Raw genomic sequence first — 18,514 nt, forward strand, 5'->3', positions numbered from 1 at the left:
TGCAGAGATTGTCATACACCCACTTTCTATTAGGTTATCTTCTCAGGATTACCTTATCTCTTGGAAACCACCAAAGCACTTTCTTGAACCACAGAAAATCACCTGACATGCCTTCATTTTCATTTCACTAATAATTGCGTCTTTCACTTCAAGCTCCCCCTGGTGCATCTCTTAGTAATTCCCTAATGGCATCCTTCCATTTCTCACTGAACAATTCTCAGTTTTAGAATGATTCTGCTTAAAGAGTCCATATGTCCCTGCCAAAAATGTTCAATGATAACACATAGTGTGTGTAAACTTTCTGTTTTAGCCACATTCTAATCTTCTTTTTGACATATCTCCACAGTTTACCAAAAGAACTCCATGTAAGTTTTAAGCTTTTGCATATTTCTTTTGCTGTTAATTTCCTTGTTATTTTCAGCTGACAAATGCCCACAAGCTGCTTCATGATTCATTGCTAGTTCATACTATTTTCTTATTCATATGTTGGTTAAATAAAATTTAAATTATAGTATGAATGTAATAGAGGGAAACATTCCATGTTGGAAAAATATATCTAAAAACAAAGATGATGTAACTTACCAAACGAAAGCGTTGGTATGTTGATAGAGACAAAAACAAACACAAACACACACAAAAAATTCAAGGTTTTGCAACCTGCAGTTGCTTCATCAGGAAAGAGGGAAGGAGAGGGAAAGACAAAAGGATGTGGGTTTTAAGGGAGAGGGTAAGGAGTCATTCCAATCCTGGGAGCGGAAAGACTTACCTTAGGGGGAAAAAAGGACAAGTATACACTCGCACACACACACATATCCATCTGCACATATACAACAGACACAAGCAGACATATGTAAAGGCAAAGAGTTTGGGCAGAGATGTCAGTCGAGGCGGAAGTAGAGGCAAAGATGTTGTTGAATGACAGGTGAGGTTTGAGCGGCGGCAACTTGAAATTAGTGGAGGATGAGGCCTGGTGGGTAATGGGAAGAGAGGATATATTGAAGGGCAAGTTCCCATCTGCGGAGTTCTGATAGGTTGGTGTCAGTGGGAAGTATCCAGATAACCCGGACGGTGTAACACTGTGCCAAGATGTGCTGGCCGTGCACCAAGGCATGTTTAGCCACAGGGTGATCCTCATTACCAACAAACTGTACCCATTCATGCGAATGGACAGTTTGTTGCTGGTCATTCCCACATAGAAAGCTTCACAGTGTAGGCAGGTCAGTTGGTAAATCACATGGGTGCTTTCACACGTGGCTCTGCCTTTGATCGTGTACACCTTCCGGGTTACAGGACTGGAGTAGGTGGCGGTGGGAGGGTGCATGGGACAGGTTTTACACCGGGGGCAGTTACAAGGGTAGGAACCAGAGGGTAGGGAAGGTGGTTTGGGGATTTCACAGGGATGAACCAAGAGGTTACGAAGGTTAGGTGAATGGCAGAAAGACACTCTTGGTGGAGTGGGGAGGATTTCATGAAGGATGGATCTCATTTCAGGGCAGGATTTGAGGAAGTCATATCCCTGCTGGAGAGCCACATTCAGAGTCTGATCCAGTCCCGGAAAGTATCCTGTCACAAGTGGGGCACTTTTGGGGTTCTTCTGTGGAAGGCTCTGGGTTTGAGGGGATGAGGAAGTGGCTCTGGTTATTTGCTTCTGTACCAGGTCGGGAGGGTAGTTGCAGGATGCAAACGCTGTTTTCAGGTTCTTGGTGTAATGGTTCAGGGATTCAGGACTTGAGCAGATTCGTTTGCCACGAAGACCTAGGCTGTAGGGAAGGGACTGTTTGATATGGAATTGCTGGCAGCTGTCGTAATGGAGGTACTGTTGCTTGTTGGTGGGTTTGATGTGGACGGATGTGTGAAGCTGGCCATTGGACAGATGGAGGTCAACGTCAAGGAAAGTGGCGTGGGATTTGGAGTAGGACCAGGTGAATCTGATGGAACCAAAGGAGTTGAGGTTGGAGAGGAAATTCTGGAGTTCTTCTTCACTGTGAGTCCAGATCATGAAGATGTCATCAATAAATCTACACCAACTTTGGGTTGGCAGGCCTGGGTAACCAAGAAGGCTTCCTCCAAGTGACCCATAAATAGGTTGGCATACGAGGGGGCCATCCTGGTACCCATGGCTTTTCCCTTTAATTGTTGGTATGTCTGGCCTTCGAAAGTGAAGAAGTTGTGAGTCAGGATGAAGCTGGCTAAGGTAATGAGGAAAGAGGTTTTAGGTAGGGTGGCAGGTGATCGGTGCGAAAGGAAGTGCTCCATCGCAGTGAGGCCCTGGACGTGCGGAATATTTATGTATAAGGAAGTGGCATCAATGGTTACAAGGATGGTTTCCGGGGGTAACAGATTGGGTAGGGATTCCAGGCATTCGAGGAAGTGGTTGGTGTCTTTGATGAAGGATGGGAGACTGCATGTAATGGGTTGAAGGTGTTGATCTAAGTAGGCAGAGATACGTTCTGTGGGGGCTTGGTAACCAGCTACAATGGGGCGGCCGGGATGATTGGTTTTGTGAATTTTAGGAAGTAGGTAGAAAGTAGGGGTGCGGGGTTGTCGGTGAGGTCAGGAGGTTGATGGAGTCAGGTGAAAGGTTTTGTAGGGGGCGTAAGGTTCTGAGGATTCCTTGAAGCTCCACCTGGACATCAGGAATGGGATTACCTTGGCAAACTTAGTATGTAGTGTTGTCTGAAAGCTGACGCAGTCCCTCAGCCACATACTCCCGATGATCAAGTACCACGGTCGTGGAACCCTTTTCCACCGGAAGAATGACGATGGATCGGTCAGCCTTCAGATCATGGATAGCCTGGGCTTCAGCTGTGGTGATGTTGGGAGTAGGATTAAGGTTTTTAAAAAAGGATTGAGAGGCAGGGCTGGAAGTGAGAAATTCCTGGAAGGTTTGGAGAGGGTGATTTTGAGGAAGAGGAGGTGGGTCCCGCTGTGACAGAGGACGGAACTGTTCCAGGCAGGGTTCAATTTGGATAGTGTCTTGAGGAGTTGGGTCATTAGGAGTGGGATTGGACAGTAAATCTTTGACGAGGGCTGTTTGGTTGAATCTAGGAGTAGGGCTGAATGTGAGGCCTTTGGATAGGACAGAGGTTTCGGATTGGGAGAAAGGTTTGGAGGAAAGGTTAACTACTGAATTAGGGTGTTGTGGTTCCAGATTGTGTTGATTAGAATTTTGATGTTTTGGGGGGAGTGGAGCTGGAAGTGGGAGATTGAGTAGATGGGAGAGACTGGGTCTGTGTGCAATGAGAGGAGGTTGAGGTTTGCTGGAAAGGTTGTGGAGGGTGAGTGAGTTGCCTTTCCGGAGGTGGGAAACCAGGAGATTGGATAGTTTTTTTGAGGTGGAGGGTGGCATGCTGTTCTAATTTGCGGTTGGCCTATAGGAGGTTGCTCTGAACAGCCGTTGTGTATAGTATAATTGACTTTCAAGCCACTGCCTAACTTCCATTAATAATAAGTCCTGCCATTCCAATGAAAGTTTATCTGGACTAGAAGCAATGTTACATCCAGCAGCAAAGTGAAAGTAATGCTGAGACGCTGAATTGAAACGTAATTCTTCTTTCTTTTCCCAGTCTAAGAATCTCATTTTTCTTTTCTACTCTTTATTGCATATATAGTACGAGGCCTGTTCAATAAATTTTACTGTCATATGTTCTCGCGCTAATTTAATCTTGTGATATTCTGTTAGCTTAACGTGTAACAAACACACATACTAATTTCATTGTTGGCATGCTTGTGAGAGGCAAGCAAGCTGAGCTATGTTCTGCCTCACATACTGCAACAATGGAGGTCATGGGCAATGAACAACATGTGGCTTTGAAATTCTGCTTTTATCTAAACAAATCTTCAGCTGAAACCTATGCAGTGTTACAGGAGGCCTTTGGGGAGTCTGTTCTTCCCTACAGTGCAGCTTGAAGATGCTTTGAAATGCTTTAAGGGAGACAATCAGTTTCAAAAAACGTGCACCCAATACTTCTCTTACAGAAGAGGACATTAACACTTCTGCTGTCCTTGTGAGAGAAGGATGATGAATAATCTGACGAACACATACTAAAATACTGAAAATTTCATTTGGTGCTTGACATATGTCAGTGACAGAAAATTTACTCATCAGAGACAATTGTGCATGGCGGGTTTCAAGACTGTTGATTCCCAAACAACAGGACATTCGTGTGCAGGTCTGCATGCAGTTGGAAGTTGATGTCAGAAGAAGAGCCATAGTTTCTTTCAAAGGTAATCACTGCTGATGAAACTTGGCTTTATCATTTTGATCCTGTGAGCAAACAGCAAAACTCAGGCGGGAAATCTCCTTCAACACCAACCCCCAAAAAAGTAAGAGAGCTTGCTTCTGATGAGAAAGTTATGGTCCTCTCGTTTTTGATGTGCATAGAATGGTTTATCGGCATGTTCTACCTGCACACACATCAGTAACTGGACAATACTACAGGGATATCCTGAAAACTTTGAGAGTCCATGTCAGGCGCAAAAGACCACAAACCCACGAAGCAGGACAGACGCTGCACCACGATAATGAGCAGTCGCATATTGCAAATGTTGTTACTGAATATCTTGCAGAAGTCAATGTGAAGTGCATCCCTCACACACTCTATACTGTGCATTTAGCCCTGTGTGACTTTCTTCTATTCTCTAATCTGAAAAATACCTCCCTGGGAGGCATTTTCCATCATTAGAAGCAGCAGTGAAGGCTGCAGAGGGGACTCTGAAGGATATTTCAATACAGGGTCTCCAGCATTTCTCTGCAAACTGGCACAAATATTGGGACTGTTTTGAGAAGAACCATCAAGTTTATGTGGATGATTGAACATATGTTGCAAAAGAAATAAATAAATAAAAGAAAGGACCAATCACACAATGGAAAATCTGGGATGGAATGTAACAACATTATGAAAAGGATAGTTGCTACTTACCATATAGCAAAGATGCTGAGTCACAGATAGGCACAACAAGGCCTTTGTCAAAAATAGATCAGCTGCCAGAGACTGTGGTTGTGTGTGTGTGTGTGTGTGTGTGTGTGTGTGTGTGTATGTGTATGTGTGTGTGTGTGTGTGTGTGTTGTCTATTTTTGACAAAGGCCTTGTTGGCCAGAAACTTATTTTGTGACAGTCTTTTTGTTGTGCCTACCTGTGACTCAGCATCTCTGTGCTATATGATGAGTAGTAAATCTCCTTTTCCTAATATTGCTAAAAGAAAAGACATTGTTTTATTAGAAAGCTCTCAGGCATACACAGATGAGCCCAAACGTTATGGTCATGTGCTTATAGCTTGCTGGCCCACCTTTGCAATCCAATGTAAAAGCAGCTCTAAATGGCAAGGATTGAACAAGCCCTTATTGAAAAATCCCATTTCTTCATTCTAAAGAACATCTTAGCTTTTCTAAAAACTGTGTAACTAAAACGTTATCTTTAGTAAAAATTGTTGGTTTCTGGAATGTTCAAATCTTACGATACAATCCTTTCTGAAAATCCAGTGTCAGAGTACTGTAGCACCAATTTTTCTGTTCTGAGAAATACATAATTTTAATGGAACATCACATTAGTTAATAAAATAATTCATGCAGAAAACTTGAGTTTCCAGAAAATTCTTGGCACACTTTTCTATATCCCATGGATGAACAAGCACACTCGAAATTTCATGACATACAATAGAATCTATTTCTTACACAATATGAAGAATATCCAACTTATTGTTAAACAAAATAGAATAACTGTCTAATGTAAACTTGTATATGTACTGACTAATATTCCTGTCTTTTAAGTTACTACTGAAAATGTAATAACTTCATATTTTATCATTTTGTAAAAACAGTCTTATGTGCAGCTTGAAATATGTGCTGTGGATGAAGTTGCAGTCAGTCCCAGTGTCACATTCACTGAGTTGCATTCAGTCAGTCTTGGATACACTTTCATTGTGTACAGACACTACTTTTGTTGTGAAAATGAAATCATGTCAGAATCTGTTGCCAAAATTAGGTGTGCTTACCATTATAGGTGTATACATATTGAAAGTTATATTGCTTGTGAAAACAATAAATCCAAATTTCAACTGTGACCTGCACCAGTACAATACAAGGCAAAAGTTCAGATACCATGTAAATAGCCACAGAACAGCTTTATATGAAAAAAATGCACTTCATGCTGGGCTGAAGTTAACCAATGCCGTACCAAAAAGTCTCACAACCCGTCCTGCTAACAAATTAAAAGATCAGCTAAAAAGAATTATAATTGAAAACCCTTTTTATTCCCTAGATGAGTATTATATCTGTACGAAAAGTGCTTCATAAGTATGTCAAGCTCATAATTTTAAGTAACCTACAACTAATATAATGTTGATAAAAACAATATTTGTAATATTGTGATTGTATACTACCAAATGTAAAATCCATCAAAATGTAAAATTTATTAATACAAACAAATCTTTAGTTGGTAATTTATAAACTGACATATTCAGAAGAATAATCTGTATGATGTCCTGAAACTATTATTTCTAGGGATTGTATTTGATTATTCGATGTTGAATAAATATTATTATTATTTCTTTCCTTTCTCAGACGGTATGTCTGGTTAAAAATGGAAAGTGACGTGGACCTTGATCAAGCGTGACTTCCTTTTAACTGTAGGGTATATGTTACATAGCATTTAGGAACTTTCGGGTAATTGAACATGTATCAATAATTACAGATTTCTGTAGTTGCATTTATACGTTTGGATGTATTATTATTATTATTATTATTATTATGTAACACCATAAGCTGCTGTTTAATTTAATCTGTATTGTACAAGTGGTTTCAATCAAAGACCATTGTGCACTTCATGAAAACAAGGAAGTGAAAAGCATGTTTGGAAAATGCAGCCAAAATACAAAAAAACGAAAGTTGTTCTCAGCTGTAGTTACGAGAGTAGGACTAAAAATAATGTGTTCATTAATGTTAACACTAATCATGAATACATATCTTATAAATTGACTTGAGCTGTATCATTACTATAGACGAACTAAAAAAAAAAAATGGAAAGTGACGCGGACCTTGATCAAGCGTGACTTCCTTTTAACTGTAGGGTATATGTTACATAGCATTTAGGAACTTTCGGGTAATTGAACATGTATCAATAATTACAGATTTCTGTAGTTGCATATATACGTTTGGATGTATTATTATGTTGCTTTGTCAGTATTACAACATTCTTTGTATTGTGTACATATTTCTCTACCCGTTTGTCTACCGTAATATTTATTGAGACAGTTACAATGCATTTTATATACGTCAACAAAAATCTGTAAATATTTTTGCTTGTATTTTTAGTACAGTTTTCAAACATCCTTTTCATCTGAAATTTTCCTGTATCCACGACCTGTGTATGACGGTTTCTTGACAATGGCATTTGAGTGAAATCGGACACACCTAAGGAATAAATTAAACAGCAGCTTCTGTTATTACATAATGTCATTTCCACAACTTATCAAAACTGTGAAACACAACTGGCAACGTAAAATACTATGTTAGTCAGTTTGCATGCAACATTCCAAGAGTAAAGTTACTGTGTCAGCTAGCCCTGATAGTCGCAGTCCATCACTTTATGAGGTCTGCCTGGTCTTGGTAGTTGTTCCTCTGCGTTTGTACTCCACAGTCTCATCATCAGCTATCCACTTGGTCAGCTTCACGAGTGTTGAAATGTCCCTGATGCGTTTGTTACTCGGGTGATGTTCGAAGTCGCTGAGCTCTCCTGACTGGCCCATTCTGAAATTCTGCTGTTACTGCTTCTCTACTGACAACATAGTACTCCCCAGCTACTTTAATACTGGTGGGTTCATCTCTCATGACACCTTGTGGTCAATTCCACACTACAGAGGGCTGTCTGGATACTTTTGGTCTAATAGTGTGCACACTCATACTACTGTGGTGGGTCATGGCTTGATAATTTATTCACCATGCAGGTTATACTAGTTTACCAGCACTTCCATTTTCTTGTTCATGCAATCATCCACTCCAACATTAACTCAATTTGATTTTATGCTGATAACCCTGTATTAACCTAAACAGAAATGATCTTCTGTCTGCCCATCACTAATTTCCAAAATACAGTATCTGGACACCTGGCTGAAAATAACTTACAAGTTCTTGGTGCACTCCATCGGTAATGCTGGAATTCAGCTTGCTTGATGACAGCTTCCAATCTCGCAGGCATACGTTCAATCAGGTGCTGGAAGGTTTCTTGGGGAATGACAGCCCATTCTTCACAGAGTGCTGCAATGAGGAGAGGTATCGATGTTGGTCGGTGAGGCCTGGCACGAAGTAGGCGTTCCAAAACATCCCAAAAGTGTTCTATAGGATTTAGGTCATAACTCTGTGCAGGCCAGTCCATTGCAGTGATGTTATTGTCGTGTAACCACTCCACCACAGGCCGTGCCTCACGAACATGTGTTTGATCGCGTTGAAAGATGCAATCACCATCCTCAATTTGCTCTTCAACAGTGGGAAGCAAGAAGGTGCTTAAAACCTAAATGTAGGCTGTGCTATGATAGTGCCACGCAAAACAACAAGGGGTGCATGCCCCCTCCATGAAAAACATGACCACACCATAACACCACCACTTCCGTATTTTACTGTTGGCCCTACACACACAGGCAGATGACATTCACTGGATCACCACACTGTTGCCGTGATTCATTGCTCCACACAACGTTTTTCCACAGTCAATTGTCCAATGTTTACACTCCTTACACCAAGCAAGGCGTCGTTTGACATTTACCAGCGTGATGTGTGGCTTATGAGCAGCCGCTTGACCATGAAATCCAAGTTTTCTCACCTCCCGCCTAACTGTCATAGTACTTGCAGTGGATCCTGATGCAGTTTGGAATTCCTGTAACATGGTCTGGATAGAGTCTCCTTATTACACATTATGACCCTCTTCAACTGTCTGCAGTTCTGTTAGACAACAGATCAGGTCGGCGTGTACGCTTTTGTGCTGTATGTGTCCCTTCACGTTTCCACTTCACTACCACATCAGAAACAGTGGACCTAGGGATGTTTAGGAGTGTGTAAATCTTGCCTACATATATATGACACAAATGTCACCCAATCACCTGAGCACATTATAAGTCCATTGAGTTCTGCAGAGTGCCCAATTATGCTCTGTCACGATGTCTAATGACTACTGAGGTCGCTGATATGGAGTACCTGGCAGTAGCTGGCAGCACAATGCACCTAATAAGAAAAATGTATGTTTTTGGGGGAGTCTGCATACTTTTGTTCACATAGTGTATCTACCTTCAGTCCATCCATTTATCTTTTCAAGATCTGTAACCTACCTATAGATTAAGAGATTTAAAATTCCAATAATTTACTTATTGGTTGAGTTTTAATGCAACTTGGTTGCTTCAAATCTTGTTATACACATGTTCTCTCAAAATAATATAATCAAGAAAAGCATTACAGTTAGGCAAATTCTATAGTTATTTCTAGTATTATCCCCAAAATTTTCCACTGAAGGATAAGTATGTAATTATTTTAGTAATCAGTAGTTCTGCATTCAGGCTGGCTGGATCAAAAGGGCAAAAGTCAGACATCAGGCAAGGAACGACTTTATTACTCACATGATGCATTTTAGAATATGTACACCATCAGATATCTACAAAAAATCAAATAATACAAAAAAAAATTATAAGCACAGTAATGGTCAGCTATAGAACTCCACTTGACTGAAATCATTTGGCACAAAGTGTACTACATCCACCCAGGGGCAATTGCTACATGTAGATATAGTGTTTCAAGTTGTAAGGGAGACGAACACTTGCAGACGGCAGACAAAGTTCTGCAAAGTGCAAGAAGACATTTTTGCCACCAGGTGGCACTACAAAATGTACAGTACACCAAGGTGCATCGAATGACGTACATTTATTATACCACGTGTCTGCTGGCTGTGAACAAACTTATTTGAATTGACAGAAAAAAATATTTTCTTTAAACAAATAGTAAAAATATTATGAAAAGGATAGATTATTACTCACCATATAGCAGAGATGTTGAATTGCAGATAGGCACAACAAAAAGAGGTCAAACATGTAAGATTTAGGCCAGAAAAGCCTTCATCTGAATTAGGCAACATACACTCATGCACCCACGGAAATGCGTTACACAAACACACTCACAATCTCTGGCTTCCAAGGCCGTATTATGAACAGCAATGCATGATGGGAGAAGCACTCTGAGTAGTGTGGGTGAGGAGGAAGCTGGGACAGGGACAGCAGGGAAGGGCATGCGGTGTGGTAACACCAAGACCAGCTTTTCTGAACTGTGGGGAACTCTCCCCGCAATATATCTTCCTTGCCTCAACCTTCATTAGTCATTTTCCTACACCCACCTACCCGCTTCCCTGTTCCCACCCCAGCACTGCACAGCCCTCTATTACACCAATGAACCCACAGTCTTTTTACTTCCTTCCTTATCAGCTGTCCCCCCCCCCCCCCTCCCCGCCCTCCATCTAATCTCCCAACTGCACTTAGCTGCTCTACACTCTCTCCACCTCATCCCTGTACACTTCTACAAGCAGCACTTTACTGTCCCCACCCCTACTCTGTTATCCGAGACCCCTTCCACTCCAGCGTCCTCCTTATACCACCATCCAGATTGCTCCTCCCATCATGTGCTGCTGGTTGCAATCTTCTGTTTCTGTTTAATTTTCAAACAGTGCATCAATTTCTACCAACTGTGTTTCATATTTTATGTTTTCAGATGTACGGTTACACTACATACTTTATACTTTGAGTTTATAACTATTGTCAGGCCTCACAAGTCACTAAAATTTTAATGTTTGATGGTGCATGACACCAAGTAATATTTCTTAGTTTTATATGGTCATGACGTATTATCTCCCATGACTGACTTTAGTTTGTGCTAAAGTATTTCCTGTGTGTTCTAAGCAAACAGGCTGTGCTCATCAGCAGAAAAAGCTTCTTCTATTTGAAATAATCACTATTTTTACTGCCTATATTTAACTTACAGGCATATGTTTGCTTTGCTATTTTATTTTTTGAATTTATGTCTCTTGTCATATCACACAGTTGTGATTGTAGCTTTCTACAGTGTATGGTGCCATGTATCCCTGAATTTAAACAAATATTTTGTGTAAGCTTTAATCACTACAATTTTGTCATTTCCAAAAGTATAAAGAGAATATTTATCTTACGTCAGTTACAATAGGTTGGTTCACAGCCATCAGACTCATAGTATAATAAATGTACATCAGCTGATGTGCCATAGGGGCACTAAACGTTTTGTAATGCCACATGGAGGCAAAAATGTCTTCTTAGTCCACACTCTAAAGAACTGTCTCTGTAGATTGCAAATTTCATTTCCCAGACAACTTAAAATGCCATATCAACAGCAATCACACTTGGGTATGTGTAGTGCAGTTTCTGCTAAGTGATTTCAATCAAGTGCAGTCCATAGCTTTCCATCAATGTGTTTTCTAAAATTTTTTGTATCTGATTTTTTTGTAGATACTTGATGGATAAATTCTGAAATGCATCAATGAGCAATAAAGTCATTCCTTGCCTGATGTCTGACTTTATCCTTTGTCACCCATTCAGTCTGAATGATTACTGATTATTATAATAATAGTCACCAGCCTCCTCATAACTTTATGTCACATTTATATTATTTAATTATTGTCTAACTTCACCATACTGTTGTCATTTTGTAGCATGATTTGCTTACATTTATTAATTGTATGATTCTCTATATTGGTCTTCTCCTTCTTTATCAGAATGTGAACTTTTCGGTGTATAAGCTTGAATTATTACAATGGAAAATATTTTATTATTATTCACATTTGTGCCCAACTGGACCACATGATCTACAACAAGAGATACATTATTTTTAAATTATTATTATTATTATTAAAATAAGTCTTGCTTTATTGTCTGAGATTTCTTCAATGTCTGTATTTAATTTTTTTTATGTCTGTGTCTGAATTATTTCTCTATCTACTGTAACGAAACCATGTCCTGATTTAATTTGTGACGGGTCTGTTACTGTTGCACTTTTTATAATCTTACTTTATCCCATTTTAGCTTATTTAACCACTTAACAATGGGATCAACACAACCAGTTCACATGCTGATCACATGAAAATGAAGTCCTCACATTTCCTGTCAATATTTTCAAAAAATATGGTTCAAATGGCTCTGAGCACTATGGGACTCGACTTCTGAGGTCATTAGTCGCCTAGACCTTAGAACTAGTTAAACCTAACTAACCTAAGGACATCACACACATCCATGCCCGAGGCAGGATTTGAACCTGTGACCGTGGCAGTCTCGCGGTTCCAGACTGCAGCACCTAGAACCGCACGGCCACTTCGGCCGGTTGTCAATATTTTCAATTAGCAGTCAGGCTGTCTTTGCATGACTCATTACCCATCCAAGTCTAATCTCAACCATTGTAGACATTGCCTTATGATGCCATCTGTAATGCCATTTGGTGAACAGTCTATGTATATTTGTTTTCCATAAAGGAATCCATCAATATGATCAGCTTATGTGCAATAATAATGAAGAACATCTGGACTAGAAGTTTGAGGCTACCCTGGTTGTTTCCCTTAACCCTCATAATGATACAATTAAAGCTTCTACTCCCAGTCCTTAGTAGTCAGTCACTTTTTGTACCCTATCAGAAATATGACTTCCACTATAATATTTCAACAACTTTTTTTCATTCAAAACTTTAAAAGACAACAGCATGTTTGATTAGTTCAGTAAGGAACATATACTGTACTTACATCTACAGATACCACTGAAATTTGTGGTTTCATATTTTTATCTCTCGAGACTTGTTTTTTAGTATCGACGTCTTCTTGGTTGCTTGCCAGCATGTCAGAAAATGCAGTTTTATTGTTCACCAGTTCACTGAATGATCCTTGAGCTTCAATTTTGCCCTGGAGAGTATTGCATTTGTACATTAATATTGTACCTTGTAATATTTGCATTTGTATATAATACTGTATCTTCTAAAATTGTTTTTTATATTCTATTACATTTATTATATAATTGTATGTATGTAAAAACAGATGCTGTAACTTACCAAATGAGAAAGCGCTGGTAGATAGATAATAAAAAACACACAAACGCACACAGATTTCAAGCTTTCGCAACCCAAGGTTGCTTCATCAGGAAAGAGGGAAGGAGAGGGAAAGACGAGAGGATGTGGGTTTTAAGGGAGAGGGTAAGGAGTCATTCCAATCCTGGGAGCGGAAAGACTTACCTTAGGGGGAAAAAAGGACAGGTATACTCTCACACACACACACATATCCATCCACACATATACAGACACAGGCACACATACGTAAATGCAAAGAGTTTGGGCAGAGATGTCAGTCGAGGTGGAAGTACAGAGGCAAAGATGTTGATAAATGTCAGGCGATGTACGAGAGGCGGCAACTTGAAATTCATTAACTTATCCATTTGCTGTTGCTACCTCATTTTATTGTGCATCTGGAAACATAAGAACTTCACAAACAGAGCCTTACCCAATGTGAGTTCATTTTGACCTGTCCCATTATTCTCTGTGGGTGGCAAGGATGTATCTGGGCAATTTTTCATTATACAACTCTAATCATCGGACATCACATTTTTTGAAAACTCCTCGAATGAACCAGACAAATTGTTTATGTAGGTCAAGAAGAGGAAAAGACCAAGCTCCAAACTTTGAGGGACATCACATCTAATGTTTCACCACTGACTTTTTTTCTTTTTTCTTTTAGATATGGTTCCATGCATACAACAAGAATCCCTTAAGACAATACCAATTAATTTCCCAAATAAAATTATAAAATCCACAAAATCAGTCGTAGACAGGACTAGAGAAAATGCCCATAGCATTTTTTTTCTTGTTTAGTTCTACCAGAATTAAGCTTTTGACATCATATATTGCTTTCTCTGTAGGCGAGCTCTTATGAAAGTAAAACTGAGCTGTCGTTAAAAGGTTAATGTCAGAAAGGCAGTTCAATATTCTGTTGTGTTCTATATTCTCAAAAAAATTTGACAACACAGCTAGGAGGGAGCTGGGTATGTAATTAGATGTCACTGTCCTATCTGTAATTTTATAATTGTTACTACTGAATGGTTTAGCCTTTCAGAAAATGTGGCATGACTCATCTACTAATTACAGAGGATTATGGATGTTAGTGTACACACATTACTAGTTTACCTGCTGATGAGAGCAACTTAAGGTCTTAAACTGATAGTATGTTAATCAGCAGAAACAATCTTACATTATTAAGAATAACAATGATGTCAGCTTCCTTCAAGTACTGCAACTGATGAGTAACTAAAACTCTTGTCTTTGTACACAAATATGAACTTATGCACTCCTCAAAAAGTTGCTTTCCAACATGTGTATCAACAGCTGATAAAGGGTCATCCAAGAGGTAAATATCAGCTTTACGGTACACGGCCCTGAAACACAAAACAAACATGTAGAAACATATATTGTACTGGAGGTTCCATATATTAATGACTTTATCTTTTTCTAAGAAACATATACAAAATAAAAGGGTTGCTCCAATATCTACGGAACATGGAAAAGACTTGCTGTGACTAGATTAAGTCCATTAATTCTTTTCTTGATTGTTCTGTGAGATGTCCGAATGTCAGGAAAATTGATTTGATGGAAACATGGGGTTCAATGGCGTGATCTAAAATATTAGCTACATGAGCATTCATCAAGAAAGGATTACAGCAACTTGTTGCAACTTCATAAACCTCAATATTGTCAAATCTAAAGGAAAATGATAAACAAATTGGAACTACAATCAAATAAAAAAGGTACACACAAATGCCAAAAAACTCTGGATTTCATCTGGCAAAGGAAAGCAGAATCCTTGAGGAGGAAACTGAAATAATCAAGGAGTACACGGAAAAATTTTCCATGGTTCTAGTTATGAGAAACACAGCTGCACTGGAGAAACAGAAACCATCAGTCACTGACACACAAACTCACAGAAGAGCATTAACTGTAGGAGAAACCTCTATATCTACTGGCATGGCAATGCAAGGAAGTCCACAAAAAAAATGTGAAATTGATGTTGTCTACTCATCACTGATTCTCGAAAGAGGTCTTAAAGTTTTCCATAAAATTCCAAAGTGCTCAAGAACTTAGGAAATAAGATGAGCTAAAGTATTTACATTGCACTGATTGTAGGAAATTGCAGAACAGTGGAAGAACTAGGAGAAAACATTAATTACACAGAATGCAGGAAAACCAGATAAGAAGTTCAGCTGGAACAACCTGTTTGCAAATGGCAGTAAGATGGATCAGTACTAATAAAACAGCTCCAGCTGAAGAAATTAATCTCAGGATAGATGACTCATTTCTGAAGTTAATACATAGCTACAAATTGTTAGGCAGTGTGATAGACTGATAAGTGAAAAGGGAATCACATACTGAAAAAATTGCTCAAAAATAAGCTCTAATACATACTATCTGACCAAAAGAATTTGGACATCTATTAGTGGACATTAACATGGAGGGTGTCCACCCTTCATCTTTATGGTAACTTCAACACTGCTGGGGATGCTTACAATGAGGTGTCTGAATACCTGTGGAGAAATGGCAGCCTATTCTTCCTCAAGAGCCAAAACCAGAGAAGGTAGTGATGTTAGACACTGGGGTATGGAGTGAAGTCATGGCTCTAACTCATCCCAGTGTTGTTCCATTTGGTTCAGGTCATATCTCAAGGAGTAACTTGAAACATTTAAGCCTGGGTAGAAGCATGTAGAGGAAATGTTGCTGAAGTTTAGAAGTATAGTTGACCAAATACTGGAGGGATATGTACCTAGTACAACTGTTCATGGTGGGAAGGGCTCTCCAGTCTTTGTAAAGAAACTTCTAAAGAATCAGAGAGTACTGTATAATTATTGTAAAACTAAACTTAGGCATATAATAGATGGAAACAACTAAACTCATTTTGGGTGTATAATACATGAAGACTTCAATAACTACCATAACAGAATTTTATCCAAAGATGTTTCGTAAAACTCAAGGAAATGTTGGTCTCGTGTAAATGCTGTCAGTGGCATCCATGTAAATGTCTACCCGCCCAAAGATGACACAGGAACTGAAAATGAGGGTATCAAACAACAAGAAGAATTGCTGATCTCCATATTCCAGTGTTATTTCAAAAGGAACATCAAAGAATACTGCCTCAGTTTGATTACCACACCACTGAAAAGATGAGGGATGTACGTATTAAGAGTAAGTGATGTTGAGAAACACATGAAGTTCCTAAAATTGGAACACAGCACTAGGGCCTGATGGAAGTCTTGTAAGATTCTATTTGGAATTTTTTTCTAAGCACCAGTGCCCTGAGACTGTGCTCACGTGTGTGAGATTTGTGCTTATGTGAATGTGTGTGTGTGTGTGTGTGTGTGTGTGTGTGTGTGTGTGTGTGTTTCCTACTACAGTAGAAGGACTTATTCAAAAACTTTAATATTTTAGCAGTCTTTTTCATTGCGCCTGTCTGCGACTCAGTGCCTAGTCTATGTGGTCAGTAACAATCTATCCTTTCCTTATTGTTATTCCATGCTTAAAGAGACATACTGGGATTATTTCTGTGGTAGCTAAAAGCAGATATTTCCATTCAAGAACGCACATTAATTTTAACATGAATTGTGTTCCCTTATCTGTCACTCTCAAGCATCATGAATGAGATACCTTTAAAAATAGGTTTTCTAATATATAACACTTCATTTAGCATAGATTCTTATTACATGAATTATAATGTAATATGAGCATTTTTTTTTTTTTTTTTTGAGGAACGTTGAGGTTGTCACAGTATTTTCTGGTGGCTTGGGAGGAAGAAGTATTACATTGTAGTGTACTTAACAAAGAATGATATTCCTTTATTTTCCACATGTCATGATCTACGCCTTACCTTCTTTCTACACATTTCTTGCTCTTGGAAATGTAACTTATGACTCTCAGAACTCAATACTAATAATTTATTGCCACTTATACCACTTTATATTTATATTTTTGGTATGACTTTAGCTAGTACCTATTCTGGAACCCAAAATTGTAACTACTAGCATCAGTAGTTCCTGAATGGTCACAAGGACTACAGGGTTATTACAAATGATTGAGGCGATTTCACAGCTCTACAATAACTTTATTATTTGAGATATTTTCACAATGCTTTGCACACACATACAAAAACTCAAAAAGTTTTTTTAGGCATTCACAAATGTTCGATATGTGCCCCTTTAGTGATTCGGCAGACATCAAGCCGATAATCAAGTTCCTCCCACACTCGGCACAGCATGTCCCCATCAATGAGTTCGAAAGCAGCGTTGATGCAAGCTCGCAGTTCTGGCACGTTTCTTGGTAGAGGAGGTTTAAACACTGAATCTTTCACATAGCCCCACAGAAATAAATCACATGGGGTTAAGTTGGGAGAGCGTGGAGGCCATGACATGAATTGCTGATCATGATATCCACCACGACCGATCCATCGGTTTTTCCAATCTCCTGTTTAAGAAATGCCGAACATCATGATGGAAGTGCGGTGGAGCACCATCCTGTTGAAAGATGAAGTCGGCACTGTCGGTCTCCAGTTGTGGCATGAGCCAGTTTTCCAGCATGTCCAGATACACGTGTCCTGTAACGTTTTTTTTTTGCAGAAGAAAAAGGGGCCGTAAACTTTAAACCGTGAGATTGCACAAAACACGTTAATTTTTGGTGAATTGCAAATTTGCTGCACGAATGCGTGAGGATTCTCTACCGCCCAGATTCGCACATTGTGTCTGTTCACTTCACCATTAAGAAAAAATGTTGCTTCATCACTGAAAACAAGTTTCGCACTGAACACATCCTCTTCCATGAGCTGTTGCAACCGCGCCGAAAATTGACTTTGTCATTGGGTGTCAGGGCTTGTAGCAATTGTAAACAGTAAGGCTTCTGCTTTAGCCTTTTCCGTAAGATTTTCCGAACCGTCGGCTGTGGTATGTTTAGCTCCCTGCTTGCTTTATTCGTCGACTTCTGCGGGCTACGCGTGAAACTTGCCCGCACGCGTTCAACCGTTTCTTCGCTCGCTGCAGGCCGACCCGTTGATTTCCCCTTACAGAGGCATCCAGAAGCTTTAAACTGCGCATACCATCGCCAAATGGAGTTAGCAGTTGGTGGATCTTTGTTGAACTTCATCCTGAAGTGTCGTTGCACTGTTATGACTGACTGATGTGAGTACATTTCAAGCACGACATACGCTTTCTCGGCTCCTGTCGCCATTTTGTCCCACTGCGCTCTCGAGCTCTCTGGCGTCAGAAACCTGAAGTGAGACTTCAGCCGAACAAAACTTTATGAGTTTTTCTACGTATCTGTAGTGTGTCATGACCATATGTCAATGAATGGAGCTACTGTGAATTTATGAAATCGCTTCAATCATTTGTAATAGCCCTGTACTGTGTTCATTACTGTAGCTGTTGCAACTTTCAGATTCAACATCAGAACTGG

General features: G+C 39.5%; 1 protein-coding gene across 1 annotated transcript in view; it reads right to left on the minus strand.

Annotated features, from left to right (window-relative positions):
- The window catches only part of LOC126458618 (ATP-binding cassette sub-family C member 4-like), a 267,565-nt gene that overhangs the window by 90,071 nt on the left and 158,980 nt on the right, over positions 1-18,514 (minus strand). Inside the window, exons 11-12 of the mRNA XM_050095784.1 lie at positions 14,280-14,463; positions 12,789-12,944 (exon numbers count right to left, since the gene is read on the minus strand). Coding sequence (XP_049951741.1) covers positions 12,789-12,944; positions 14,280-14,463 — 340 coding nt within the window. The remainder of the gene's footprint in view (positions 1-12,788; positions 12,945-14,279; positions 14,464-18,514) is intronic.

This window comes from Schistocerca serialis, chromosome 2 (genome assembly GCF_023864345.2).
Source record: "Schistocerca serialis cubense isolate TAMUIC-IGC-003099 chromosome 2, iqSchSeri2.2, whole genome shotgun sequence".
Taxonomy (NCBI): domain Eukaryota; kingdom Metazoa; phylum Arthropoda; class Insecta; order Orthoptera; family Acrididae; genus Schistocerca; species Schistocerca serialis.